The sequence below is a fragment of the Balaenoptera borealis genome (genome assembly GCF_965194805.1).
Source record: "Balaenoptera borealis genome assembly, chromosome: 20".
NCBI classification, from domain to species: Eukaryota; Metazoa; Chordata; class Mammalia; order Artiodactyla; family Balaenopteridae; genus Balaenoptera; species Balaenoptera borealis.
Window position 1 is genome coordinate 45282959 of NC_138879.1, and position 26837 is coordinate 45309795.

At 47.6% G+C, this 26837-nt stretch overlaps 2 protein-coding genes across 4 annotated transcripts; both read right to left on the minus strand.

The window, feature by feature from the left end:
* Positions 1-1619: 1619 nt before the first annotated feature.
* Positions 1620-5269, minus strand: ALDOC (aldolase, fructose-bisphosphate C). Its single transcript, XM_082372757.1, has 9 exons — positions 5126-5269; positions 3934-4055; positions 3636-3847; positions 3468-3522; positions 3213-3373; positions 3008-3091; positions 2590-2764; positions 2250-2449; positions 1620-2120 (listed from the first exon to the last, which is right to left on the minus strand). The coding sequence occupies exons 2-9, from the start codon at positions 4043-4045 to the stop codon at positions 2025-2027; spliced, it is 1095 nt and encodes a 364-aa protein (XP_082228883.1). The 5' UTR covers positions 4046-4055; positions 5126-5269; the 3' UTR covers positions 1620-2024.
* A 591-nt stretch (positions 5270-5860) lies between these two features.
* Positions 5861-26729, minus strand: SPAG5 (sperm associated antigen 5). Of its 3 annotated transcripts, none has more exons than XM_082372686.1 (24): positions 26574-26729; positions 25871-25996; positions 20240-21330; positions 19961-20135; positions 14778-14852; positions 14437-14526; positions 14207-14341; positions 13875-13994; positions 13660-13752; positions 13444-13557; positions 13022-13115; positions 12715-12862; positions 12533-12635; positions 12211-12344; positions 11860-11998; positions 8605-8716; positions 8351-8437; positions 7969-8089; positions 7740-7851; positions 7280-7360; positions 6963-7118; positions 6808-6882; positions 6296-6376; positions 5861-6057 (listed from the first exon to the last, which is right to left on the minus strand). In XM_082372686.1, the coding sequence occupies exons 1-24, from the start codon at positions 26622-26624 to the stop codon at positions 5986-5988; spliced, it is 3585 nt and encodes a 1194-aa protein (XP_082228812.1). In that variant the 5' UTR covers positions 26625-26729; the 3' UTR covers positions 5861-5985. The 3 variants fall into 3 exon arrangements, with proteins under 3 accessions (XP_082228812.1, XP_082228811.1, XP_082228813.1); XM_082372685.1 differs by having other exon boundaries at positions 14437-14529; XM_082372687.1 differs by lacking the exons at positions 5861-6057; positions 6296-6376; positions 6808-6882 and having other exon boundaries at positions 7000-7118; positions 7291-7360; positions 14437-14529.
* Positions 26730-26837: the final 108 nt, after the last annotated feature.

Here is a 26837-nt window from a genome sequence, read left to right on the forward strand (position 1 = left end):
CGCAGGGAGCGTCTCCCGGAGCTTGAAAGGACTCTGCCCCGGCGATTGAGTAGCTGTGCGGGTTTCGGTTTTGCTGGGAGACACTCTCTGCTTCCTTGTGGAACCCACGCCTAGCCCAGGGAATAAGAGCGCAAACTCTGCAGTTGTTAATTACTAGCCGGGAGACCACGGGAAGCTCTTAAGTCTCAGTGTTCTCATCTGAAAAATGGAGATACTTGACTAAAATGAGGTCATTCATGGAAAGAGCACACGGAAAGTCGCTTATCACGATCATTGTTTATCATCCCTATTATAGAGCTCCTCTTCCGGAGGAGCAAACTAATAGTACCTTTTTAGGATATTTAGCTCATTTAATATTTTAAAAATTCATTTGAATTCATTTACAACTTGTTCAAGTCTGAATACCTCACTTAAAATTCTTGAAAATTCATGAGCACAGAATTCTGGATGATCCTGATCACTTGGGTTCAAATCCCAGCTTCACCACTTTACCTGAGTGAGCTTGAGAAGTTAATTAACCTCTCTGTGCTTGTTTCCTCATATTAAAATAGGGATAGCAGGGAATTCCCTGGCGGTCCAACGGTTAGGACTCTGCAGGCGGCGTGGGTTCGATTCGGGGACCTAAGATCCCGCATGCCACGTGACGTGGCCAAGAAAAATAAAATTTTTTTAATAAATAAATAAATAAAATAGGGACAGCAATAGTATCTACTTTATGTAGAATTGTTGTAGTAAATGAGTTAACAACTGTAAAGTGATTAGAATGGGGCCTGGCAGGAGACTGCTATGTAAGTTTGAGCTATTTTTATTAATACAAGATCAGGCCACACTGGGCCTACACTCCCATATTGCAATAATTAGCTGGGCGGAGCATTGGTTGTGCACTTCACACAGAGCATGGCCTCCCCAGTTCACACAGAACACACAGCAGGTTCTCTCATCTTTTCATCTGCTCAGATAGACCCAGGTGCTCCACCTACAGCCCCACGTCCAAGCTAAGTGGTCAAAGTTCATTATGAGACTTCACCAGGTCTGCTCTTGCCCAGACCCTTAAATTGGCTCCCTCTGTGCCCCTATCTATCCCAAATGGGAGTGAGCAATAGCTCTCGGCAACCTCCTAGATACCCTGCTGTGTCAAGCATCGCTGAGCCCTGGCGATTTTCCCTGTTGGGCAACCCAGGTGCTCCTTCTGCAGTGGCTCCCCCTGGTGAAATGTGTCAAGCCTCAGCAGGGCTCAACACAGCTGAGAGGTGAGAGACTCCTCCCATCGCCTCTTATCCCAGTTTGGGGCCATGTGCAAAAGCTGCGTTCAGAAGTAGCTTGAGTCCTGCCTCACTCCATCCTTCTGCACCTGCTGCCAAGTGCCTCTGAAGTGGCAGTTCCCGAAAGACTCACAGCCCTCCATACTGCCACGCTCCAGCCTCGGACATCAACAGCAAGAGCCTGAGCTGAGAATGGTGACTGGGTGTGCCCCTCCCCCCCCAAACTTAAAGCCCAGTAAAACTCAAAACCCACCCTCTCCACCTCCACAGTCGGAGAGGGCTCAGAGACAGTAGTCAGCAGAGATCAGAAACTGGGAGGTGGGAATTGGATGTGTAAAAAAGACAGACAAAGTAGCATGTTTTGCTACCATTTATTTGCTATGTGGTATGTACCCAAAGCATGAGTCAGCTCTGGTGCCCTACCCTCTGATCCCAGGAGAGAGGGTGGGCAAGGAGAGCCCAAGGAGAAGCAACCCTGTCATGGGGAAATTGTGGGGGCTGGCAGAGGCAGGGGGGAGACCCAGGCATCCTGCTCTGACTTCTAGCAAGTTCTCCTGCCCTCAGTCATGAGGGGCTCCCTATCCTCCCATCCAATGGTCCCAGGTGCAGCAATCGGAGAGGGGAGGGGAGGAGAAAAAAGGAAGATGACTCAGTGCTGGGTGGAGGCATCTCCACTCTTCATGGCTACTTGGCCCTGGCCATAACTACAGGCAAAATTGGGTGCAGGTGGCCGGGCCGAGGGCTGTGGTATGGAGTGGGTACTCAGTAGGCGTGGTTGGCAACGTAGAGGGATTGTGCTGCCGCTCCACCATCTTCTCCGCTGCCTTCATACTTGCCCTGGGCCGCAAGGCCATTCACCTGCAAAAGGAAGGGGGTAAGTAGGACAACCCAGTCCACAGGTGCTGAACTGTCCCAGACTACAGCCTCTGGGTGCTGACCCTGCCTGGCTACACACCACCTCCCCACCCACCACCTCTAGCTCCCAACCTCGGCCCGCTTGATGAACTCCTCAGTGGCGGCCCCAGCATTATCCCGTTGCCCTCGCCAGGTGTTGAGTGCAGAGGCCTGCAGGGCACGCCCATAGGAGAAGGTGAGGGCCCAGGGCCGGGGAAGGGGGCATTGGTTGATAGCATTGAGGTTGAGAGATGCCTCCTCTTCACTCTGACCCCCAGACAGAAAGGTCACTCCTAGGGTGGAGAAGAGAAGACAAACTGATTGATCGCTCCTTATTTTTCCAGGGTAAGGAACCCCTGGAGGCCACAAGAACGGGGGAAGAACGTGAGACTAGGTCTTAGGGAAAGGAACAGGTTTGGAAGCACAGTGGTACCTGGGATAGCTGGGGGCACAGTGCGACGCAGGGCAGTGACAGTTGCCATGGCGATCTCCTCTGGGCTATACTTAATGGGACAGGCATGGCCAGGGGTCACCATGTTGGGCTTGAGCAGGGTCCCCTCCAGGTACACATGATGGTCACTCAGGGCCTTGAACACCGCAGCCAGGACCTGGGGATCAGAGGAGGTTTACTAAAGTTCTGGGCCCCTGCCACTCACTACATTATGTTCCCTGTCTACGGCTGGGTGGGCATGACTGTGAGAGTGGGTACAGGTCAGACTCACAGGTACATTCTGGGATCAAGTAAAAGAGTGCTTGAGGAAGGTGCCTGCATCTGAGCCAGGGACTGTGGGGAACAGGCTCCCTGTCAGGCTTTCTCTGTGGTATACGTCTGTGCCCAGGTGTGGACTCACCTTCTCTGTAACATACTGGCAACGTCTGAGGTCATGGTCTCCATCAGGCAGGATCTCAGGTTCCACAATAGGCACAATCCCATTCTGCAGGTAAGAGCAGAGTAGCTTGGGATGGGCAGTAGGTAAGATGGAAGAAAGCCATGTAACCCTCTCGCCACCAGGCACAGAGCACCCATCTGACCCCCTCTCACACACATAGGCACACCTGCTGGCAGATGCTGGCATAGCGGGCCAGCACGTTGGCATTCTCCAGAATGGCAAGTGCTGAGGGTGTGCGTTCAGTGATTTTCAGCACGCAGCGCCACTTGGCGAAGTCGGCGCCATCCTTCTTGTACTGGGCACAGCGTTCCGAGAGCCCATCCAGCCCTGCAGGCATAGTGCCAGCCTCATTACTCTGCTCCTCTTTGCCAGCAGCAACCACCCAACATCCCTGTGGTCCTGAAGCCCACCCCTGCTGTACCTTGAGTGGTGGTTTCTCCATCAGTCCCGGCTAGAGGCACTACACCCTTGTCAACCTGCAGGGGAAACACAGGCACAGAACTGAACCCAGGCAGGATTCCGCTTGCCACCCCTCACACCCACACACCTATTTCCATGCTCAGCCCCCATCCAGGGCCAGTGGCTGCACCTTGATGCCCACGACAATGCCCTTATCCTGGATGGTACGGACGAAGAGGACACCATTATCATCTTTCTGGTAGAGTGTCTCATGGAAGAATATGACACCTCCAATGCACTTCTTCACACGGTCATCGGCACTGAACAGGACCTGACGGTACAACCGGCGGTTCTCCTCTGTGTTCTCCACCCCAATTTGGCTCAGCCGCTTGGCCATGCTGCCTGGGGGCAAACAACGTAGGGTGGTAAGGTCATCCCCAGGGCTCCCTGGACACCTCTTCCCCACCTGACCACAGGCCCCGACCTACCTACAGACTCATCTGCGGCCAGAATGCCTTTGCCTGGGGCCACAATCCGGAGGGCAATGTCAGACAACTCCTTTTTCTGCTCAGCAGAAAGGGCTGGGTACGAGTGGGGCATGGTGACAGTTCTGTGGAATGGAGACAAGGTATCAAAGCTGGACCCCACCCACTACCTCCTCTGCTTCCTCTCCTGTCCATATGGAGAGGAATGGCCTTTTCCTTCCATCCCAACAAGGAGGGGCTGGGAACAGGGCAGCAGCAGTCCTTGGCGTGGGTCCTGGGCATTAAAATGGCACCAATCCCTCTGACAGCTAGCAGGCTCAGGGCCTCAGTTCCCACATCTCCTTTTGTCCCTGATGGGCACCCTTCCCAGCCCCAGGGTGGGGGTGGGGAGGTGAGCAGCCCCAAAGCTGCAGGTCTTCTTATGAAACTACTGCCCAAATAAAGATGCCAACCCTTTTTTCACTGAATTTGGCCCCTTCTTCAGGTGGGCGTAAGCCCTGGCCTTTCCAGCTTCCCTCTTCTCATCCTCAGCAGGGCCCTGAGAGAAAATGCACTTACTTCAGAGGCTTCAGAATGAGGCAAAATTACCCATCACCCCTCTTCCCTCAGCTTCTGGAGGAAAAGAGTGGGGGTAGGGAGGAGGAGTGGCACAAAAAACGGCCACAGGCTTCCATAACCTCTTCTCCATTCCGTGAACCTAACTGCCTAGGCAGTCAGGAGAATGGGAGCAGAGGATCAGGGTTGAAAGGAATGAGGAGAGAGCCTGAGAGGAGAGAGAGGGAGAGATGCAGGAGCAGCAGGGAGGAGACTTGTGGGGAGATGATGGTGAGACAGGCTAACTAGTCAGGTGGAAGGACCTAGACCAGGGGGACCATGAAGGGAGGAGAACTGGAGAGGGAACTCAGCCTAGGAGAGGGAGCAGGCTGGTCTGGGTGAGAGAGGCTAACCCCAAGGAAAAACCCAGTAGGCAGAAGATTTGGGATTGGAAAAGCTGCATAAGAGCTTAAGAGGAAGGAGTGGGAGAAGCTGAGCAGTGGTGTGGGGTTTCCAGTGGACAGAAAGGAGAGAGAATGTAAGGAGAGAGCTGAGAAGGCACATCCAGGGGCCCCCAGGAGCAGGGTAAGGAAGGCAGAAAGAAGAGTCAGGGAGAGGAAGCGGAGATGCTGAGCAACTCCCGCTTCACCCCAGGCCTCACCTGTGCGCGGCGAGTTAGCTGCGGCAGCCGCAGGAGCAGCTCCGGTTCAGGTCCGCAGCAGCTGTGGCTCCAAGCCCGGCTCCTGTAAATGAGGCTGCGGCTACTGCAGAGCTACGTGACTCCCCCGGAGGGCGGGGCCAGCACCACCCCGCCTTGGCCACGCCTTCTCCCAGGACTGGAGTCAGTGGCAAGGCCACGCCCACAGAGGCGGGGCGACGAGGTGGAGTGACTACTCTGCTGGGATCTCCGAGGTGGTTGCGCACTGTCCCCCTCCCACCTCGTGGGCCAGCCACCAAGGCCCCATGGGCAGGAAATGGCCTCGCCTCATTTCTGCCACAATCGCCTTTACCATGTGCAGAACACTGTGATGGCTGTTGGGGACGAAGCCTGGTCTGGTGAAGGAGGGTCACCTAAACAATCACAACAGTTGGGTTAGGTGGGACACAGGCACCAACAGTGTGGGAGTCCAGGGCAGAGAGTAAGGAACTGAGTTTCTCTGTCCTCACCCCCTTATTCACCAGGGCTACAGGCAGTGAGCCAGGGAACAAGCAGTCCAGTGACCAGAGTATTTGGGGAAGAAAAGGTGTCGGGGTGTGGGGGGAGACTGGCTTTGGCTCTAGATGCAGTGGGAGGGGTGTGTGGAGGATGCCCAGGCAAGAGGGCCAAGCTGCCTCTCCCATGACCTCATCCACCCACCTCCTACCCAAGAAATAAGATTCAGTGAGCCTGAAGAAATACATTAAATATACTTTATTTAAATAGCATTAAACAGAGCTGGCTCTAAGCCAATTGGTCCTGGTGTTGGGGTAAGGGAGTACTGCAGGTAAAAAGGGGTGAAACAGAGTCCAGCTTTCAGTTTCTTAGCTCAGAAATTCCAGCAATCCCTGTAGCTCCTTGCAACCCCTCACAACCTCTGGGATGGACAGCAGAGTCTGGCAAGAGATACAGAAAAGGCAGCTCAGGGTCACAGGCCAAAGGCCCAAGGCTCCCAGCCCCAAGAAGCACCCACTGAGTTAGAGGGGGGAAAATGGAAGCCACAGAGAAGGCTGCAATAGTGAGTCAGGCCCAGCTCTCAGCAAAGGCTGGGAACCACAGCTATGCTCATCAGTACCCCCTGGGCCAGGCCTTATACCAAGTGCCTTAGTTGCATCAACTCCCTCCCTCCTTTACCTCATAAATATGCTGAACAATGTCATCTAGTTTCTTTAACTCCTTGTCAGAGCGCCGCAGATTCTCTTCCAGGATGTTTCTCTAAAAAGCAAATAGGATGCATAAGCTCTACGCTTAAAAGAACAACATAGCGGGCTTCCCTGATGGCGCAGTGGTTGAGAATCTGCCTGCTAATGCAGGTGACACGGGTTCGAGCCCTGGTCTGGGAAGATCCCACATGCCGCAGAGCAACTAGGCCCGTGAGCCACAGCTACTGAGCCTGCGCGTCTGGAGCCTGTGCTCCGCAGCAAGAGAGGCCTCGATAGTGAGAGGCCCGCGCACCGCAATGAAGAGTGGCCCCCGCTTGCCGCAACTAGAGAAAGCCCTCGCACAGAAACAAAGACCCAACACTGCCAAAAATAAATAAATAAATTTAAAAAAAGAACAACATAGCTTGTGGGGAAAGATAAATATGGCAGGGCACTTGCTAGTGGTGACAGGAAATAGCCCTAGAATGACATGGAAATTCTTACATGGCTCTGGAACTTGACCATGAGTTTTGCCTTCTCATTTTTCATCTCCAGGAACATCACCCTCAGCTTGTCCACCTATAGATATGTTCAGATCAGTAGGGGTACAGCCTAGGGTTCCCACCAGTTGCCCAGCTCTTCTGTTAACTCTGAGTCACCTCCTGGGAGAGCCACACTTTCTCCTGGATCCAGTTAGTGGCCATGGGCTGACTGTCGGGGTTCAGCTGGCCTGCCAGGGTCTCTTGGAGCACCTTAGTCTCTGTCTCCGCACGTCGAAGTGAACGGGTGAGCTGGGTCACCTCCTCTCTAAGCCTCTGGGGATGAGAATGGAGAGGTATCTAGTAGCCCTCAAAGGTCCTCTCTATCCTTATCCCATGTGGTGAGCAAGGGTAGACCAGGGGACCCAATTCCCACATTTGGGACCCTGGCTACCAGTGACATAGAAGGCAGAGGCTGGGCATCATGATGAACGTACTATGAGCTCACCACTCTTGTCTATCTGCTCTAGGATCTTCTCGTTCTGCTGCTGTATCACTTCCTGGAGTTCCTTTTCATTCTGTGAGGAAAAGGGAGGTAAGAAGGCAGTGGGAGAGCTGGCTTCTGCAGCCCTTGCCAGGAGATAGGATTTTGTGCCTGACCATGCTCAGCCCAGGTGATACCAATTGATAACACTCCAATTCTTCCTCTAGGGCTATGTCAGGCCAGGCACATTTCCATGTTGAGAGAGTTCTGCTAGTGTTCTAGGTCAGCCTGGAAGATGGGTCAGTCTATAGCTGGTTCCCAAACATGTGAATTGTCTGACCCCAGGAAGGGCAAAACTAGGGCAATGGTTGGAAAATCTCCACCACCCAGATTCCTGGAGAGACAACAGCTCCCAGTGGGCCCTCACAGTTGCCCCAGTTCTTCATCGCTTCACTTCCAGGCCCCTCCTCCACCTTGTAGCGCAAGCACAAGGCCTGGTTCAGCTTCTCTATGTCCGCTTCCTTTGCCTTCTGGGCTTCCTGATGCTGTTCTTCCTGGGCCTGCAGCTGAGCCTGCAGATCACATCTAGGGGAGCGAAGAATTCAGCATTATTCCTGTCCCCACCAGGGGCTGCCCGGGCCCTTGACATAAGGGGCTGCTCACCTGACCTGCCCCCTCTCACCAAGACTGCACATCACTCACATCTTTCGCTGCAGAGTCCTGACAGCCTCTTCTTTAGACTCCTGCAGCAGGGAACACAGGCTCTGAAGCTCCAGAGTCATAGTACTCATTTCTGCCAGGCTATTCTCGATGCCTGGGGTTTCTGAAAGAGAAAGTACTAGATAGAGGTAGAGCCCTTTAGCTCTGGAAGGAAGGAGCGTGTAGCTATCACTTCCACAACTCTTATCCATGTTCCCCACCCACAGGATCTGAATGTCCGGAACATTACCGATCCCAAAAGGCAGAAATGAAATGAGCCCAAGTAAAATTGAGGTTTTTAGAGCAAAGCACTTCTCACTGCTTTAGTCTTTATCATCACTACCAGATCTAGAAATAAGGCAGGATCCCTGGAGCCCATCCTAACCTGTAGGCTGATGGGAAACCGTTGATGCTACTCTGGTGAAAGCACTCTTGTCACTTCCAAGCAAGGGCACAGGAGCTGATTCTGGCTCTAAAACAAAATGCAACCATGGTAGAGGGCCCCTCTGGTGACCCAGTCAAGGGTCGGCCATCACGGGAGCCAGGAAGAGACAGGGTCTGTTGGCGGCATCTTCAACAGCTGAAGATATCAGGAGCAGAGTCACAACTTTCCCACCCCTAAATTCCAGGGCCTTTAACCTTCATCTGCCACTGCTGTCAGGGTGCTTCCCAAAAAGGTGCTGTCACTGGGCAGAGGGTGTTCCTGGGAAGGAGCACAGGCTGTGCTTATCGGGAGGGTCTCTGGTTCAGCCTAAGGGCAAAGGAAAAAAAAACGTCAGCTGCTTTTCAGGGATAGTGGGTTCCCTGAACTTCCAGGTATTCACCGGCCATCTCCTCGGGATGCTGTTCTATATGTCACCTCTCTTCTCTATCTTCAACTTCTCCATTAGCTCCTTTCCCTGAACTTAATTCTCTCTCACTAGAACAACAATTTAAAAAAAAACAAAAACCCTTCTTCTTACCTTAAGTATGCTTTTAGCTACTGCCTTTTCTTTTTCCCTTCCATTAAAAAAAAAAAAGAAAGAAAAGCCTACATTTCTTGCCTAAAATTCTCACCATGTATGGACTCACTAGCCCACTACACTCAGGCTTCTGCCCCACCATTCCACAAAAATTCTCATTATTTGGTACACCAATGGCATCGGACACCTTTCAGGTCTTATTTTACCTGACCTATGTGATAACCAATGACCATGTTCTTTTAGAAACTTCATTTTCTTCACTTGTGTGACATGACTCTCTCTCCTTCACAGGTAGGACTCATGCCTTTCTGGCTATTTCTTCTCTCTATCCACAGGTCTTTCTTTAACTGTGGGCTCCTTTTGGTTCATCCTTGACCCTCTTTACATTCCCCAGGTGGTCTCATCTCAGGAGCTCCACAAAAACATCTACTTCTACATGGATGACCCTTCAATCTGTCTCACTCAACTGGACCTTCTCCCAATCTCCAGGCCCAAAGGCTCAACTACCTGTGAAAAATCTACCAGATTGCTCCACAGTTCATCTGAAATTTAGTATGTATAAAGCTGAGCTGACCATTTTTCCTGTCCCACCCCACCAAAAATCTATTCCTCCACCTGTATGTAAGATCCTAGAGCAGGGGAGCAGCAAATTACAGCCTGTGGTTCAAATCCGGCCTGCCACCTGTTTTTGTAAATAAAGTTTTATTGGAACACTGCCACATCCATTTATTTATATACTCTCTACGCCTGCTCTTGAGCTACAAAGGCAGAGTTGAGTAGCTGAGACAAAGACCATGCGGCTTGCAAAGCCGAAAATATTTATCATATTGCACGTTACAGGAAAAGTCTGCCAATCCCAGTTCTAGAGTGTCGCCATCTTTCCAGCAATCTAGAGATCATCATTCACTCTTCCACCGTACTCCTATATCAAACTGGTCACCACGTTGTTACTTTTTTGTTTTAGATTTTTTTGATGTGGACCATTTTTAAAGTCTTTTTTATTGAATTCGTTACAATATTGCTTCTGTTTTATGTTTTGGTTTTTTGGCCGCGAGGCATGTGGGATCTTAGCTCCCCAACCAGGGATCAAACCCGCACCGCCTGCATTAGAAGGCGAAGTCTTAACCACTGGACCGCCAGGGAAGTCCCCATTCTGTTACTTTTACTTCCTAAATATGTATTGAATTCATCCAATTCATCCCCTCCTCCGTATCCCTTTAGTTCAAGCCTTAAAAAATCTGGCCTCCTGCCTAACTCTCCAGCCTTTTCTCCTTATCATCCTTGCCCCACATAGCTCCTATAATCCAATCATAAAGAGCTACCTCCCAGTTCCCAAACTCGCCACATTCCACATGAGCAGGGCCTTGGCCTTGTTCACCTGTAGTCCCAGCACCTAACCCAGGTCTTGTCACAAGGTAGACACTACAAAAAGTACCCATAGTGCCTCTATGACTTTCATACTATTCCCTCTGCCTGGTGGGCCTTCCTATATTACCCAACCCTGCCCTACAAACTTCTAACCTCAAGACTCTGCCCAAGAGTCACCTGCTCTGAGAAGACATCTTAACTCTCAAAGGTAAAACTGAGGCTCCTTTCTCTGTGGTCATCCAGGCAACCCTCAGTGGCCATCCAGGCAACCCTCTATCACAATCACAAGCCAAGATGACAAGTTTACATCTGTCTGTCTTCCCTGCAAGACTGGATTCCTGTGCTTAGCACACACTGGGGAATGGGGTCAGATCATAAGCAATTCGATTTCAGGATTCTGGCTGTGCCTTTAACTGTTGAATAAGCTAACTAACGCTGCATTCTGAAAAATACCCATTTATTGTTCAGTGTGCACTGTGCGGAAGCCAAAGAAGCAAGGCTAAATTTCTGCTTTCTTTAAATACAGTCTAGTTGAAGAGACCAAACATCCAAGGAAAATTAATACAAGTGCAAAAGGAGAGTAAGTTCATGAGGAATATAGCAGGAGATCACTGAGTCCACTGATGTTTGGGAACATTTCAAAGAAGAAGGTGAACCAGGGAGGATTTTAATAGGAAGGAAAAGGTCTTTCCAGTTTGAAGATAGAAGAGAACGGACGTGGTAACAGCATGCGTCTGGGTGCGAATGGGGATGAGACGTGTGTGTAGTACGTAGGCAGTCTATGGGAGTAAAGGGTTCATAACAGGGAGGTAGGAGACAGAAGAAGAAAAGTTTGAGTGACAGGTTGAAGACATCCTGTAGGCAACTGAAAGTCACTGAAGGTCACAGAGATGGAACAAGAGTAGAATTTTAGGAAGACCATTCTATACAATAAGGATACAAGTGGAAAAACTTTCAGTAAACTAGGATTAGAGGGGAACTTCCTCAACTGGATAAAGAATATCTACAAAAAGCTTACAGTTAACATCATACTTAAAGGTGAGAAACTCAAAGCTTTCCCTTTAAGGTCAGGTACGAGGCAAGGATGTCCCCTCTCACCATTCCTTTTCAACACTATAGGGGAAGTTCTAGCTAACACAGTAAGACAAGAAAAGGAAATAAAAGGTATACAGTTCGGGGGGGCTTCCCAGGTGGCGCAGTGGTTGAGAATCTGCCTGCCAATGCAGAGGACATGGGTTCGAGCCCTGGTCTGGGAAGATCCCACATGCCGCGGAGCGGCTAGGCCTGTGAGCCACAACTACTGAGCCTGCGCATCTGGAGCCTGTGCTCCGCAGCCAGAGAGGCTGTGATAGTGAGAGGCCCGCGCACCGCGATGAAGAGTGGCCCCCACTTGCTGCAACTAGAGAAAGCCCTCGCACAGAAACGAAGACCCAACACAGCAAAAATAAAAAAATTAAAAAAAAAAAAAAAAAGGTATACAGTTCGGGAAGGAAGAAGTAAAACCGTCTTTATTCGAAGATATTGATACAATTGTAAGGGAAGAGAAGGAAACCCCGGACCCTACCTTCTCCTTTAGTTTTGTCTGCAGGAAGAGGGTCAGGCTACGGAGTTGCTCAGTCAGCACCCTTAGCTCTTGGGAATACTGGCGTGTCTTCTCCAGGTCTTGCTGCTGTTTCTCTGCCATGGTGCTGGCCAGTTTAGCCCTGAAATACGGAAGGAACAGAGAAGATGGCCAAACACCAGGTGACCTTCTCTGAGCACTTCTCCAAATCCCCACACAGAACTGCGTTCAAAGAGGGGAAACAAGAGGCTCTCGAACCCTGTCACAATTCCCTTCTTGGAGACTTTAGCTTCTAGAAGCGGTCCTGGGAGAGATACACACTAACAGGGAAGCACAGAAAGGCAGAGGTCTTACTTCAGGTTCTCCATGGTGTCTTTCAGGTCCTCACACTGCAGGCTGCGCTCCCGGAGGACTTCCAGGGTGGTTTTCAACTGACACTCAACCTGGCCCAGCTCCAGGTGAGCAACCTGATTCTCTTGTTCTGCAAACTGGGGAGACAGGAGCAGGAAGGAAGGCAAGGAGCGAGGAAGGGAGGGGGGGAAATGCATCTAAGTGGGAAATTTTAGAGTCCTGGGAACAGAGGCTTTTTCCAGTCCAGAGTCTCAAACCTCACCTCAATACCATCAGGGAAGAGTCACACTCCTGCAGCTCCCCTGCCCCAAGCCATCTTCCTTACCTCCAGGGTCTCCTTTAGGTCCTGCACCTCCTTGGCCAGGACCGCCTGTTGTTGCTGCAGCTCTGCCTGCATATGTTTTAATGCCATCTCTTCCTTTTGCCATCTGCCAGAGACCTTACGTTAGATCCCATTGGTCCCATATCCTGGATGCCTACTGCCACAATAACCTGAGAGGAACTCACTGAGCAGCCTTCTCCTCACTGCTCTGGGTAAGCTGGCAGAGCAACTGATCCTTCATGGCCAGGTCCTGGGTACAATGGGCATGCTGACTCTGTAGCTCTTTTAGCTGACTCTCCATGCTGGCCAGAATCTGCAGCTGAGCCCGGAGATCTAGACCAAAATTATCCAAATGACACCATGTGGTCCCCAGGCCCAAACGTCCCCACACTTCTGCTCTAAGACAAGTGCCCTAGAGCACTTTCTTGCGCCACTGCCACACCCCAAGCCTCAGCAGGGTACAACTGCTTGCACGCATGCACACACACACACCTGTTGCCAGGCGACTGTTTTCCAACTCCAGTTGTTCTAGTTGGCTTTTGCAGTCCTCTAAATGGGAAGAGACTCGTTCCAGCTCCCTGGAAACCTAGGAGAAAAAGACAGTTTTCCTCCCACAGCTCCTCCTGAATCAAGAGTCCCAAGACTTAGTCCAGTTTCTCTTTCTGGACAGGACAACAAACCACCTTGATCCTGGGCAAAAACACTGCAGCAAATAAGTCTGATCCTCAGGAAAATGTAGAAACAGAAGGTGCTGAAGGCCATCTTATAGCAAAGGGACTGGCTTGTCTCCAAACCCACAGATGGAAAGAAGACAGGTCCCAGGGAAGAGGCTAATGACACCACTCATCAGAAAGGCCTTCTGCAGAGAAGAAGGAGGAAACCAGGCCTAAGCAGTCCCCACCCCTGGTTTGTACCTGCTGCTTTTCCTCAATTGCAGCATCACGTTCCTGCAGGGTCTGCCGGCTCTTGGCTGTAAATTTCTCTATGAGTTGTCGAAACCGGCTCAGCAGAGCTGTCCATGTTACACACTACCAGGGGAAGCAAGCAGGTCAGAAGAGCACCCTTGAGAGAAGACTCCTAACGGGGCCGGCTGTGAGCAAAGGAGCAGTATAATGGCCCCAAATACTCACATCCAGTTGCATGGATATCCAGTCCTGCTGCAAGGCTGAAGTAAGACTTGCTGTCTGCTGAGCCAACCCTTCTTGCTCAGTATGAAGCCCTACCTACATGAGAAGGATTGTCAGTGCAGGGGGCCCTGTCCCTCTGGATACAGAGAAGTAGGGGTACATGACCATCCTCCCAGTGTGTCAGTATGGATCCCAGGAAAGAATATGCCCTCAATTACCAGTTGGGTCTGGGTTTCCTTCAAAAGGCCTCTGAATTCCCCCATGGATGCCAGGTCCTGTTCCAGCTGGCTGATGCGCTGGCTGGCGTGTGCACAGAAAACCTCTAGCACTGTCTCTGCCTGTTTAGAGAAGAGGTTGAGAGGACATTGTGGGCAGAGGAAAGATACAGCACAAAAAGCCATAACTATCCGTCACACCAGTAGTTTAGTTCATTATTCCCCAGTGCAAGCAGTTCTCAGGCCACCCATCTGTGTCTCAAGTCAATTTATGTTCCTGCAGGAACCTTAGGAAGAGACCTCCCACATCCAGGAACAAAAGCCTGACACCTTACCGCATCTTTGCCTCTGAGGGCCATTTCCTCTCTGTGCTTTGCCTCCTCCCTTTCTGCTTTGAGGCTCTGGAGCCTTGCCCTCAATTTCTTCAACACATCAAAACAGCAGGACACCAAGGTTTCTGTACGCCGAGACTATAAGATAAGAATCATATACTGTGTCTGGTCTCTTTATTTGGCTGAATTTCAGTCTCACCAAAGGCCTCTGCCTCCATCTGCATGCTGCTTACCTCCTGACTCAGAGCAGTTTTATCTTCATCTAAGTGCAGCAGAGATAGGTGAAGCAAGGATATCAGCTCTTTAGAGACCAGCACCCATGACTGCTGTAGAGGGAGAGATGGTTAGGCTAGATCAAATAAAGTCATTAAGCAGGAAGTAAGCAGGGACACTGAGGAGGAAGCCACCAACCCCAATTTCACGCTCCCAATAAGGAAGAGATGTTCTTAACAAAAGGAAACCTCCCTTCACTACCATGGCTGAGTACCATCCATCATCTGCTAACTGCTCAGGAGTCGCCATTCTTGATCTTCACAGGAGACCCAGCAATGGTATAAGGTCAATCAGCACTTACCATGACATTCCTGGCCTGCCGCAGAGCCTGTCTAATCTCCTGGCTCTCCTGAAGATGCTGAGGTTTCTTACTCATCTAGTTGGAGAAACAGAGTTGCCCCTTTTGCATAGGCAACATGCACCACCAGCAGCTCATTCCCCCTACCACCGAGATACAGGAGCCTTTCCCATTAAAATCAGGAGAAAGGCTCACAGCTTGATGAAGCCAAGTCAGAAAAAATCCAGAGGTAGGTAAAAAAATTACTTTTTAAAATAACTTTTTTTTCTGATTATGTGTTTACTGTAAAATTTTGGAAATAGGAAAGTGAATAAAATGGAAAAAGAATCATTATCAATTTCACCCCTAGAGCAGTGATTCTCAACCAACAGTATAGCACCCACCCCAAGAGATTTCAATATACCTCCACACCAGATTTCCTTGCTATAGGGATTTGCTGTAACTGATTGAGTATGTTACCTCCCTCAGGTGTCAGGGGGAGAAAAAAGTTGTAGACTACTGATTTAGAAAGAAAAAACTATATTTAATAAATTCTAAGATGACTGCCTTTTTACAATTTTTTTTTATTTTGGCCGCACTGCGTGGCATGTGGGATCTTTGTTCCCTGACCAGGGATCAAACCCGTGCCCCCTGCATTGGAAGCACAGAGTTTTAACCACTGAACCACCAGGAAAGTCCCTGTCTTTACATTTTAACACCACTGACATTGGTATGCATTCAATATTGATAGTATCTTAGATTTGATGAAAGACAGTAATGCTTAAGAAAAACCACAATTGAGATTATAATATATAAATAAATTTGGGGTCCTGCTTTTCTTACTTAATTTTATTATACTAATGTTATTTAGCCCTGAGTTTATATTTAGTCTCCTCATTGAGAGCCTGAGACTAGGATATGTGCTTTAGGGAGACCTATCAAAGTGGAGTATCACTCGTTTTTAACTTCTGCTGACATTTTACCTCACCTCAAAGCCTCTTAAAGGTTATATGAACTCTGAACTCCTTTCTTTCTTTTTTTTTTTCTTCTTTCTATTTATTTATTTATTTTTGTTGATCTCTAGGTATCTTTTTTTTGGCTGGGCCATGGGGCTTGTGGGATCTTATTTATTTATTTATTTTTGGCTGCGTTTGGTCTTTGTTGCTGTGCGTGGGCTTTCTCTAGTTGCAGCAAGTGGGAGCTACTCTTCGTTGTGGTGCGCAGGCTTCTCATTGCAGTGGCTTCTCTTGTTGTGGAGCACTGGCTCTAGGTGCGTGGGCTTCAGTAGTTGTGGCATACAGGCTCAGTAGTTGTGGCTCACAGGCTCTAGAGCACAGGCTCAGTAGTTGTGGCGCACAGGCTTAGCTGCTCCGCAGCATGTGGGATCTTCCCGGACCAGGGATCGAACCCATGTTCCCTGCATTGGCAGGCGGATTCTTAACCACTGTGCCACCAGGGAAGTCCCTGAATTCCTTTCTTTAAAAACCATGAACATTAAACTTATTTTTCCATGCTATTAAAAACTCTTGGCAGTCCAGTGGTTAGGACTCTACACTTCCACTGCAGGGGGCATGGGTTTGATCCCTGGTGGGGGAACTAAGATCCTGCATGCCGCACTGCACGGCTGGAAAAAAAAAAAAAACTCTTCATAAATATATTTTTAAATAACTGTAGGATATCCCATCTTATGGATGTACCATTATTTTTCATTTTTTAAAAGTTATCATCTTTATGCAGAATTTTTTTTTTCCCCTTAGGATTTATCCCTAGAAGTGGGGTTACTGGGTCAAAAAGTTTGAACTGCTTTGAGCAGTTTAAATTGCCTTCAAAAATGGCTGAACCCGTTTAAAGGCATAATGTTCAAACAAGAGAAAAAAATTTTAAATGTAATATTAAATACAACTGTTTTAAAGCATAAAAAAAAAAAAAGATTGAACCAATTTATGCCCTACTGACGACAGGAGAATGCTTACCACTATTATCTATTTTATTCTTTGCTATTTTGTCAGAAGAAAATAGCATCTCATGTTGCAATTTGCATTTCTCTGATTACCAGTAATGGTAACCGTCTCAAATATTTATTTACTACTCATTTTAATTTTCTTAATCTCTAATGGTCTGTTCATTATCTTGGAGCAGACGAAAATCTTAGTGTGCTATGTGGAGTAGATAAGTATGACTTCAAAGGCAGCAGAGCCGCAGAGAAACTTTGAAGTTCTGAGAGAAAAGTGGGGAACCTTCATTACTGCTGCAAGGCAGCCATCGTCTGGGAAAAGCCTAGTGCTGGAGCAGCAGTGCTGAGTCACGATGCTGCAGCAGTCTGGATATAAGGAGGCAGATCTCTTAGAGTTCATCGCTCCCCTCCCCAGCAAAGCAGACATTGTTCCCGACTGCGTCATGCAGTAAGGCACAGAGTTACCCCTGGAGCCCTGGAACAGGGCACACATACTGCTCAGGGCTGGCCAGTCAGGCAGGTGATGAGATTAGCGTGAATGAGGCAGCCAAGCGGCAAGGACATGGCACTGTGATGGGGAATGGCTGAAGGCACTGTCATTTCCTCTCTTTGGTTCTGCTCCAGTGGTCTCTAAAAGGATTTGGCAAGCTTCAAGGAAAGAGGGTACAAGGCCAACTCAGGGATGGGGAACAAGGTCAAGGACAAGAGGAAAGGATACAAAAATAAGAAAATACAGGAATGATGAGCCTATGGCTTCCAGGATTTTGACAAAAAGTAAAATCATTATTTTGAGGATATTTTCAACCCAAAGGAGGTCTTTGGAGTTTTAGAGACCATCTTTTTTTTTTTTTGGCCGCGCTGCGCGGCTTGTGGGATCTTAGTTCCCCGACCAGGGATTGAACCCCGGCCCTCGGCAGTGAGAGCGCAGAGTCCTAACCACTGGACTGCCAGGGAATTCCCGAGACCATCTCTTCTTAGCAGCAGCCACCTATTACCTCAACAGTCACAACACTGAGGACCTCAATTCCTTCCCTGACACATTCCCTTACTTCCTCGGCCTGTGCTGTCACAGCAGGATTCCTCTTGAACAATGGTCTTTAAACTGTTTTCCTCTCATATCTCCTACAGTAATTTTGAAAGCTGGAGTACTCTTACGTTTAAATTGTTACAAAGGCTGTAATTTCCACCACCTTATAAACATTGACAGTTTGAAATAACACTGTTACATCACTCTTAAATATACCCAATGGTATAAATGTTACATACACCAGAATGATTTTTTTTTTAACGTTTTTACTGGAGTATAATTGCTTTACAATGGTGTATTTGTTTCTGCTTTATAAACCATAATGATTTAATACCTATTTGATACCTTTAGAAAATACACAAAGTGGACTACCCTGGTGGCGCAGCGGTTAAGAATCCACCTGCCAATTCAGGAGACACGGGTTCGAGCCCTGGTCCGGGAAGATCCCACATGCCGCAGAGCAACTAAGCCCATGTGCCACAGCTACTGAGCCTGTGCTCTAGAGCTCGCGAGCCACAGCTACTGAGCCCACGTGCCACAACTACTGAAGCCCGCACGCCTAGAGCCCGTGCTCCACAACAAGAGAAGCACACCGCAACGAAGAGTAGCCCCCGCTCACCGGAACTAGAGAAAGCCCGTGCACAGCAACGAAGACCCAACGCAGCCAAAAATAAATAAATTAATTAATTTTTTTAAAAAATGACGTTCTTCTTTAACAGAAATTTTGTATCATCCCTTTTTCTCCTTGAACCTCTATTTTTACTCCTCTCAGAATTTTATCCTAATAAAACATACTTTTACACTTTAAACTCTGATATTAGTATCTCTGCAACAACAACAAAAGTTCATCTAAATTTAAATAAATTTAAAAAAATTTTTAATTCCTCTGACCATAAGATTTTAAATTTATTTATTTATTTATTTATTTTTGGTTGCATTGGGTCTTTGTTGCTGTGCACGGGCTTTCTCTAGTTGTGGCAAACGGGAGCTACTCTTCGTCGCGGTGCACAGGTTCCTCATTGCAGTGGCTTCTCTTGTTGCGGAGCACGGGCTCTAGGCGTGTGGGTTTCAGTAGTTGTGGCACACAGGCTCAGTAATTGTGGCTCGTGGGCTCTAGAGCGCAGACTCAGTAGTTGTGACACACGGGCTTAGTTGCTCCGCAGCATGTGGGATCTTTCCAGACCAGGGATCGAACCTGTGTCCCCTGCATTGGCAGGCGGATTCTTAACCACTGCGCCACCAGGGAAGTCCCACGTAAGATTTTAAGTGAGAAAACTCTCTTTTGGATGGAGAAATATTTTCATCAGTTGTATACTAATCACTGTAATAATATAATTTTTAATTAAAATCATAAACATATCCAGTAAAATTTTACTGGAGATCCATCTACTAATGAAATAGATGGAGCATCCCTCCCCTTATTAGTTCATGTGTCTGTGATTACTATAATTCCTACAGTAAGACATAGTTCAGCAAGAATTCTATGCCTATTTTCCATTCTTACAGATACAAGATTTATGTGAGGGAATTCCATGGCGGTCGTGTGGTTAGGACTCCGCGCTCTCACTGCCAAAGGCCTGGGTTCGATCCCTGGTCGGGGAAATGAAATCCCACAAGCCATGTGGTGCGGCCAAAATAAAAAGATTTCTGTGAGAAAATTTCTTCACATAAATAATGGGAATAAGCAGGAATGAAAGAAGGGAAGAAGGGCATGTCACCCAATTCTAGGAGCTCCTTTGGAGATACATGCCGAAAATCTCACAGTGAACTTCCATCCACTGACATAACTGAAGTCTTCCTTCAAATTTGTTGAAAGCACACAAAAATGACATGTTACATAATCATTGCAGTCAATTGCCTTCTCAGCACGTACACAAATGTTTTCTATTGTCCTTTGAATGCTGCCTCTTGACAACGTAAGATTCAGGACAGGTAGTAAATATGCTCTTCTTTATAGTAAAGTTAGTAAATTGGGCAAGGGTAATTGAGAATGGGGAAGTAGGAAAGAAAACAAATTAGTAAAGAGTGCATTTGGAAGATGAAGATCTAGAAACCGATTCCTTTAAAACTTTCCTTGCTTGCATTCCCTTGGAAGGTCTTGAGGTACCCCAGGGGTATAGTGAGTACCAACAGCTCTAAGGGATTTTCCAGATCCTCAGCTTTTATACATATTCTAAGGAAGAGGGCCCACTGGGGTCCTCCACACTTTGGGAAGAACCTTCTTACCCCACTCGAAGAGGTGTCAGTCTGTGTGCTGCTGTCCTGAACTTCTGGGTGAGGGCCAGTCAGCTGGCTCTTCCAGTCCTGCAGCTGGCGGGAGAGAACCTCCAGAATGACAAGAGAGTTCAGCAGGTTATCTTCCAGGTCATGTCGAGATAAGGCAGTGAGATCTGGAGGACGGCTGCAGTAGGAAGAGAAGAACATGAGAAGAAGAGAGGGAAAGGGATGGGAGTGGCAGATCCAGGTGAATGAGGTCCAGGAGCACAAAGATACAGGGATACTTACCCCCATAGAAGGTGCTCTGTCTCAGAAGTACTGTCCTTGGTGCCCACCAGGCCTGTTTGGGATGTGTTTGTACTCCTTTCCTGCTGTGCTGGGGGAGTAAACCAAGTCCCCACCGAGCAAGTAGAGAAAGGGGTAGTGCCAATCGCAGCATCCCGAAACACAGAGGGAAGAGATAAGCTCTGGCGGAGATTTTCCAGCACGACGGAGGTATTTACACCTTTTTCCAGCCAGGCCAGAGGAGACATCCAAGGCCCCATATCAGAGACGGGAATGCTACCAGCATGTTCTACTGCTGGCCCTGGAGCTGCCTGGGATTCCATTTCTCCTGGATTTGGGGTCAGGCCTGTGGATGGAATATCATCCATATTTGAGACAAGTGCTTGATCTCCCAGTTCGGCCTCCTCAGGGAATGTGGGAAAGCTCATTTCTCTCTCCTCTATAGTTCTGTGCTCTAAAATTTCCTCCCCTGGGTCCACAAGACTGACAGGGAAATCTGCTGCTAAGACAGTTGAAGGGGAAAGCCAGAGCAGGGAGGAAGGCAACAAGGCATTACTTTCAGAAGGGACTAAGTCCTCAAGCACAGCCTCAGTCCTACTGTCCTTCAGGCTTTCCTTGGAGCAGTGTAGCTGTTGCTCAGAACAGGGATTTTGTGGGTACTCCAACAGATGGGATGGAGGATCCTGAAATGTAGGTTTCTCAGGCATAGCAGGAACAATTTCTGAAAAGTTGTCTTCCATGCAGGGGGCCACCCCCTTTCTCAGCAGATCTCCTGGCCTCAAAGGCTCATCTAGAGAGAAGCTGTTTGTCTCTGCCATGGTATCTAGATGGACCTCGAGTGTAATGTTTTGCTGCTGCCCCCCTGGAGAAGGTACAAGGACCATGGTTTTAATCACATTGTCGCCCAGTGGGTCTACTGCTTCCTCAGATGTTTTGGGAGTAGAATTGGTTTGGGGAATCAGATTTAGGGGCTGCTCATCTGATTCATGTTGACAAGCTTCTAGACATGTTGAGGGATGGCTGAACTGTTCTGAAGGGGCGTCTGTCTTCTTAGCATTGACAAAATCCAGTGGAGATGAGTTGTTGCTGCCTTCCTGCCAAAGGAAACAAAAGTAGTTGATTAATACAGTCAGTTCTGGTTCCCAATATACAGTTATGGGTGCAGGATACTGTCTGAACTCAAAAAAGGAAAGAGTTCTCATTACCTTTACTTAGGTAAGAACTTGGCTAAGCCTTGCTACTTACTACAGAGACCCAGTAGAAAAGCTGGGAAGCCATTCTGGGTCCTTCCAAGTGAACCAGGTTACAGTATAAATAAGTCTAAGATAATCTATCCATGTCACGGGAAGATGGTGGCTTGAAAGTGACCCCACTCTTCTCCAATACTAACTCCAACCCACTTCTAGGGTAGGAGGGACCCCTGGCTCAAGTTCTACAGTTGGTATAAGATTTTCTTCCTTTTGGAACAGATGAGAAATTGGGGATTAGAGTGAGAGAGCACCTGGCCCACAGAGATCTATGTACCGTAGGAAGAAAGGGCAACATCAACCTGTGCCAGTGACCTAGTCTCCTTGACCGCAAGAACTGAGGGTATCCTGAACACATGGGTTGAGGCCATTCAATCCTTGGGATTTGAAGAGCTCTAGCCTTTGTAGCAGAGGAGAATGAAGAGCAGAAAGACTCTTCCTGGTGCCCTGAAAAGGGAGTGACAACCTCCCAACTGCTGGTTCATAGGGACAGAGACCACTGCACTTTCTACCACTTGCAGGGCTGCTGGTCCTGAGACTCAATGAACAAAAAAAGGAAAATATGAATGTACTTATGTGGATCCAGTAGCCAGAGAAAGGACAAACCCTAAGATAGTTAGGAAAGGTAGGCCCTACCAAAACACAGCTGACGGAAGAAACAGATAACAATTTGCACCAAAAAATATATGCATACATAAGAAGATCTGAGTACAACTCACACACACAAAGACTTTCTGGAAATAATAAATATTACTTTTAAACCAAAAATTTTAGTAATATGCATTGAAAGAGGATGATCAGAGTTAAGACAAGAATTACTGGCCTGGACAATCAAGTGGAAGACATATCTTAAAGACAAAAATACAAAGAAATGTAAATCTGAGGGAAAAGCTAAGAGAACTGGAAAATAAATCCAGCAAACCTAACATGTGAATAAAAGAAGTTCAAGGAGAAAGGAGAACACATACAGGTGGGGCACTGATTAACAAGTATTAGAAGAAAATTCCTCTAAGGTAAAGAAAGATCTGAGTTTGCATATTAAAATGGCTCACCAAGTTCCAAGCAGGACTGACAAAAAATGATAAACTTTCTGAACTACCAGAACAACAAAACTATTTTAGAAGCTTTAGATTATAAAGACCAATTATTTACAAAAAAAAAAAGAATTAGACTTACATGAAATTTCTCATTTACAGCAGTGGATGAAACTTTAAAACATAAAGTTGAGCTAAAACTTCTGATATTCTAGCAATGTCCTTGGGTATTGGTTACAACGATGTGTGCTTTATACAAGTTTGTTAGGCTCAATGTTTTATGTACTTTCATGTATTTTATTTCAAATTTTCAAGTTTTCTTTCAAAGTGCTAAAGGAGGGACTTCCCTGGTGGCACAGTGGTTAAGAATCTGTCTGCCAATGCAAGGGACATGGGTTCGATCCCTGAGCCAGGAAGATCCCACGTGCCGCGGAGCAACTAAGCCCGTGTGCCACAACTACTGAGCCTGCGCACCACAACTACTGAAGCCCGTGTGCCTAGAGCCCACGCTCCACAACAAGAGAAGCCACCACAATGAGAAGTCCGCGCACCACAACCAAGAGTAGCCCCCGCTCGTCGCAACTAGAGAAAGCCGGCACGCAGCAACGAAAACCCAACGCAGCCAAAGATAAAAAATAAATAAATTTATAAAAAACCAAAACAAAACAAAAACAAAGTGCTAAAGGAAAAGTAGAAAATAAAGGGGATGGCAAAGAGATACCAGGCAAAAACAAACAAAGAGAGCAGAGGCAGCAGTTTTAGTATCAGACAAGGTAGAATGTAAAGTTATGGCACTATTACGATAAAAGACAAAATTAAAGATATATGATATAAAAAAATATAAATCAGTCGGCACTACATAGCCCAGAAGCTAAATATATAAACCAAAGGCTTTCATAAATGTAAAAATGACCTTAAAGTTTTTGCTGTGTTTATCAAGTTCCTATTTATTCCTTTTAAAAATCACTTAAGGAGGGACTTCCCTGATGGCACAGTGGTTAAGAATCCGCCTGCCAATGCAGGGGACAAGGGTTCGAGCCCTGGTCCGGGAAGATTCCACATGCCGCGGAGCAACTAAGCCCGTGTGCCACAACTACTGAAGCCCGCACGCCTAGAGCCTGTGCTCCACAACAAGAGAAGCCACTGCAATGAGAAGCCAGCGCACCACAACAAAGAGGAGCCCCCGCTCAATGCAACTAGAGAAAACCCACGCACAGCAATGAAGACCCAATGCAGCCAAAAAATAAATAAATTAATTTAAAAAAAAAAATCACTTAAGGAGAAGATATTTGCAAATCATGTATCTGATAAGGGGTTAATATCCAGAACAGATAAAGAATTCCTACAACTCAACAACAACAACAACAACAAAAATAATTAAATTTAAAAATGGGCAAAGGGACTTCCTTGGTGGCACGGTGGTTAAGAATCTGCCTGCCAGTGCAGGGGACATGGTTCGAGCCCTGGTCCGGGAAGATCCCACGTGCTGCAGAGCAACTAAGCCCGTGCGCCACAACTATTGAGCCTGCACTCTAGAGCCCGCGAGCCACAACTACTGAAGCCCGCGCGCCTAGAGCCTGTGCTCCACAACAAGAGAAGCCACCACAATGAGAAGCCTGCACACCGCAACAAAGAGTAGCCCCCGCTCGCCGCAACTAGAGAAAGCCCACACGCAACAAAGAAGACCCAACGCAGCCAAAATAAATAAATAAATAAATTAATTAAAAAAAAAAAAAAAACCTCCCAGAAAACAAAAGTCCAGGACCAGATCATTTCACAGGTTGAATTTACCAAAATTCAAAGAAGATTTAATACCCATTTGTCTCAAGCTCTTCCAAAAAATTAAATAAAGAGAAGGAAACACTTCCTAACTCATTTTACAAGCCCAAAATTATGTTGATACCAAAATCAGACAAGGACAACACAAAACTCAACAGATCTGGCAGACTAAAAAAAGTGCAAGGACAGAATAATTAACTATCTGCTGATGGATATAATAGAATGTGACATCCTTTGAATAGTAAATATGCTTTTTTTCATATGTTCATGGAACACTCAGAAAAATTCATCCTATACTTGGCTACAAAGACAACAGATTACAGTCTGATCATAATGCAAGAAAAAAAATTTAAAAGGTGACACAAAATGGTTTTTAAGCACTTGGAAATTAAGAACGCCTCCTAGATAACCCCTGGATTAAAGGTAAAAATCAAAAGAAAATTACAAACTGGTTAAAAAGCATGACAAAGGATGACTATTTATAATATACACTTAGAAAATGATGAAAGAGTTAACAACCCAATAGAAAAATGAGCAAATAATATAAATAAGCATTTCACAAAAGAGCAAACCCAAATAACCAACTCACATGTAAGAGATACACTCACTAGTAGTCAGGAAAATGCAAAATAAAGTAACAATAAGATACCACGTCAGACTGGCTAAAATTTTAAAGATCTCTAACAACTACTACAAGAGGTGATGTGGGGAAATGGATATCGTCATACAATGCTGGAGAGAATATGAATTGTAATAGCTATTTTAGATAGCAATCTGACAAAATTTAAAATTAAAAATATCTTTCCTTCAAACCAATAATCCTACTCCTCAAAATGTATCTCATCAAAATAAAGGTATCAGTACAAAGATATTTACATTAGCATTGTTTGCAGAAGCAAAAAAAGTGGAAAGATAAATGACCATTTATGACTAAATTATGATTCATGCATACCACAGTACCTTATGAATTAGCTCTACACTAGTTGACATGGAGGGATTTAAACCACATTGTTAAATGAGAAAAGCAACAGGCAGAGAAATGTATACAGTCAATCCTCATTATTTGAACTGAGACATAGCTATGTCTCTCAAGACCTTTCACAAAAGTACAACTCAGTGTGGGCAGTTCTACAAGGAGCTAGTTTCAACTCCGGTGGTCCAGGAACCCTGTCTGGAAGTGGTGTAACTTGATCCCAGGGGAGTTTTGACTACCTCTGGGAATGGATGGACATTGCCTCATTCTTGCAGCTGACTGACATCTCCGTAAGTGAGTCCCTATTAAGAGGGAGACCACTAACCAAAGTGATAGTATTTCTGAGACGTTTGGTAAAGACAGAATGGGGGAGGAGGTGATGAAAAAAACTAACAGCTAAATAGAGGTGCAGGTTCTCAGTGGACTTCCTTTAGCGACCCTAGGGTACCTCTCTGTTGGCCTGAATAGCTGTAAATGGATGTCACCGAAGAAGGAAACTTCATTATCGTTATTAATTACGTTCCAGCCCTGGCCCTCTGTTCCTCTGAGCTCTCGGCCTCGGCAAAGAGCCCAGTCGAGAGGCTGGCCAGGCGAATCTCACCTGCAGCCCTAGCTTGCACAGTGATGGGGTGGACGAGTAGGCTATCGGGGGCCCTGTTCCCGAGTTGGTGAGGGCACCAGGTTGCAGGATAAGTTCTCGGAGAGGCGTTCTCATAGCTGCTTTTCCCTAAAACAGAAGAGAGAATGTGAGAAAGCCTGGGCTCTGCCAGCCTGCCCGAAGAAGCTCCCCTCCCTCCCTAAGAAGCTCACGAGCAATAACAAGAGTAGGCTCCAGGGCTTCCCTGGTGGCGCAGTGGTTGAGAATCTGCCTGCCAATGCAGGGGACACGGGTTCGAGCCCTGGTCTGGGAAGATCCCACATGCCGCGGAGCAACGAGGCCCGTGAGCCACAACTACTGAGCCTGAGCGTCTGGAGCCTGTGCTCCGCAACAAGAGAGGCCGTGACAGTGAGAGGCCCGCGTACCGTGATGAAGGAGTGGCCCCCACTTGCTGCAACTAGGGAAAGCCCTCGCACAGAAACGAAGACCCAACACAGCCAAAAATAAATAAATAAGTAAATAAAATTAAAAAAAAAAAAAAAAAAAGAGTAGGCTCCAACCCCATTCCTCTGAACATCAGGACTAGCATTAGACTCCACATGCACCCGTCCCCAGGCTCGACCCAGCTTTGCACGACGCCCGGCAGCCAGCGACCCCGACCCGAAACCCCGGCCCATCTCTCCCTCCATGAGGCACTCTCGCTCACCGGTTGGGGCGAAGGCGACACGCTAAGGTTCAGTTTTTTCACCCGCCACATCTTCAACACAACACAGGGTGATCACCTCCTAGACGCAAGAAGCGACGCCATGCTCACCCGCCGTCTTTATTTGAACCTGCTCCGCGCTTCCCGATTGGCTGCGAAGTCTCAGTGCGTCAGGTGGGCGCGTCCGCTCCGGGCTCGAGCCCGGCGGGCGGGGGCGGGGCCTGTATTGGACCCGCCCCGCCCGGCCCCCTGTGCGCGCGCGCTCTG

Bases quoted from the DNA above. Each gene is read 5' to 3' on its own strand.
- ALDOC (XM_082372757.1), bottom strand. From the start codon at position 4,045: ATGCCCCACTCGTACCCAGCCCTTTCTGCTGAGCAGAAAAAGGAGTTG. The intron at 3,848-3,933 runs GTAGGTCGGGGC...GTTTGCCCCCAG, and splicing joins GGCCGCAGATGAGTCTGTAG to GCAGCATGGCCAAGCGGCTG. The intron at 2,121-2,249 runs GTTGGGAGCTAG...TTCCTTTTGCAG, and splicing joins AGTTCATCAAGCGGGCCGAG to GTGAATGGCCTTGCGGCCCA.
- SPAG5 (XM_082372685.1), bottom strand. From the start codon at position 26,624: ATGTGGCGGGTGAAAAAACTGAACCTTAGCGTGTCGCCTTCGCCCCAA. The intron at 11,999-12,210 runs GTAAGACCTCTG...TCCGTATTTCAG, and splicing joins GACACCATGGAGAACCTGAA to GGCTAAACTGGCCAGCACCA. The intron at 8,438-8,604 runs GTTAAAGGCCCT...ATTTTGTTTTAG, and splicing joins GACAGCAGTGGCAGATGAAG to AGCCAGAATCAGCTCCTGTG.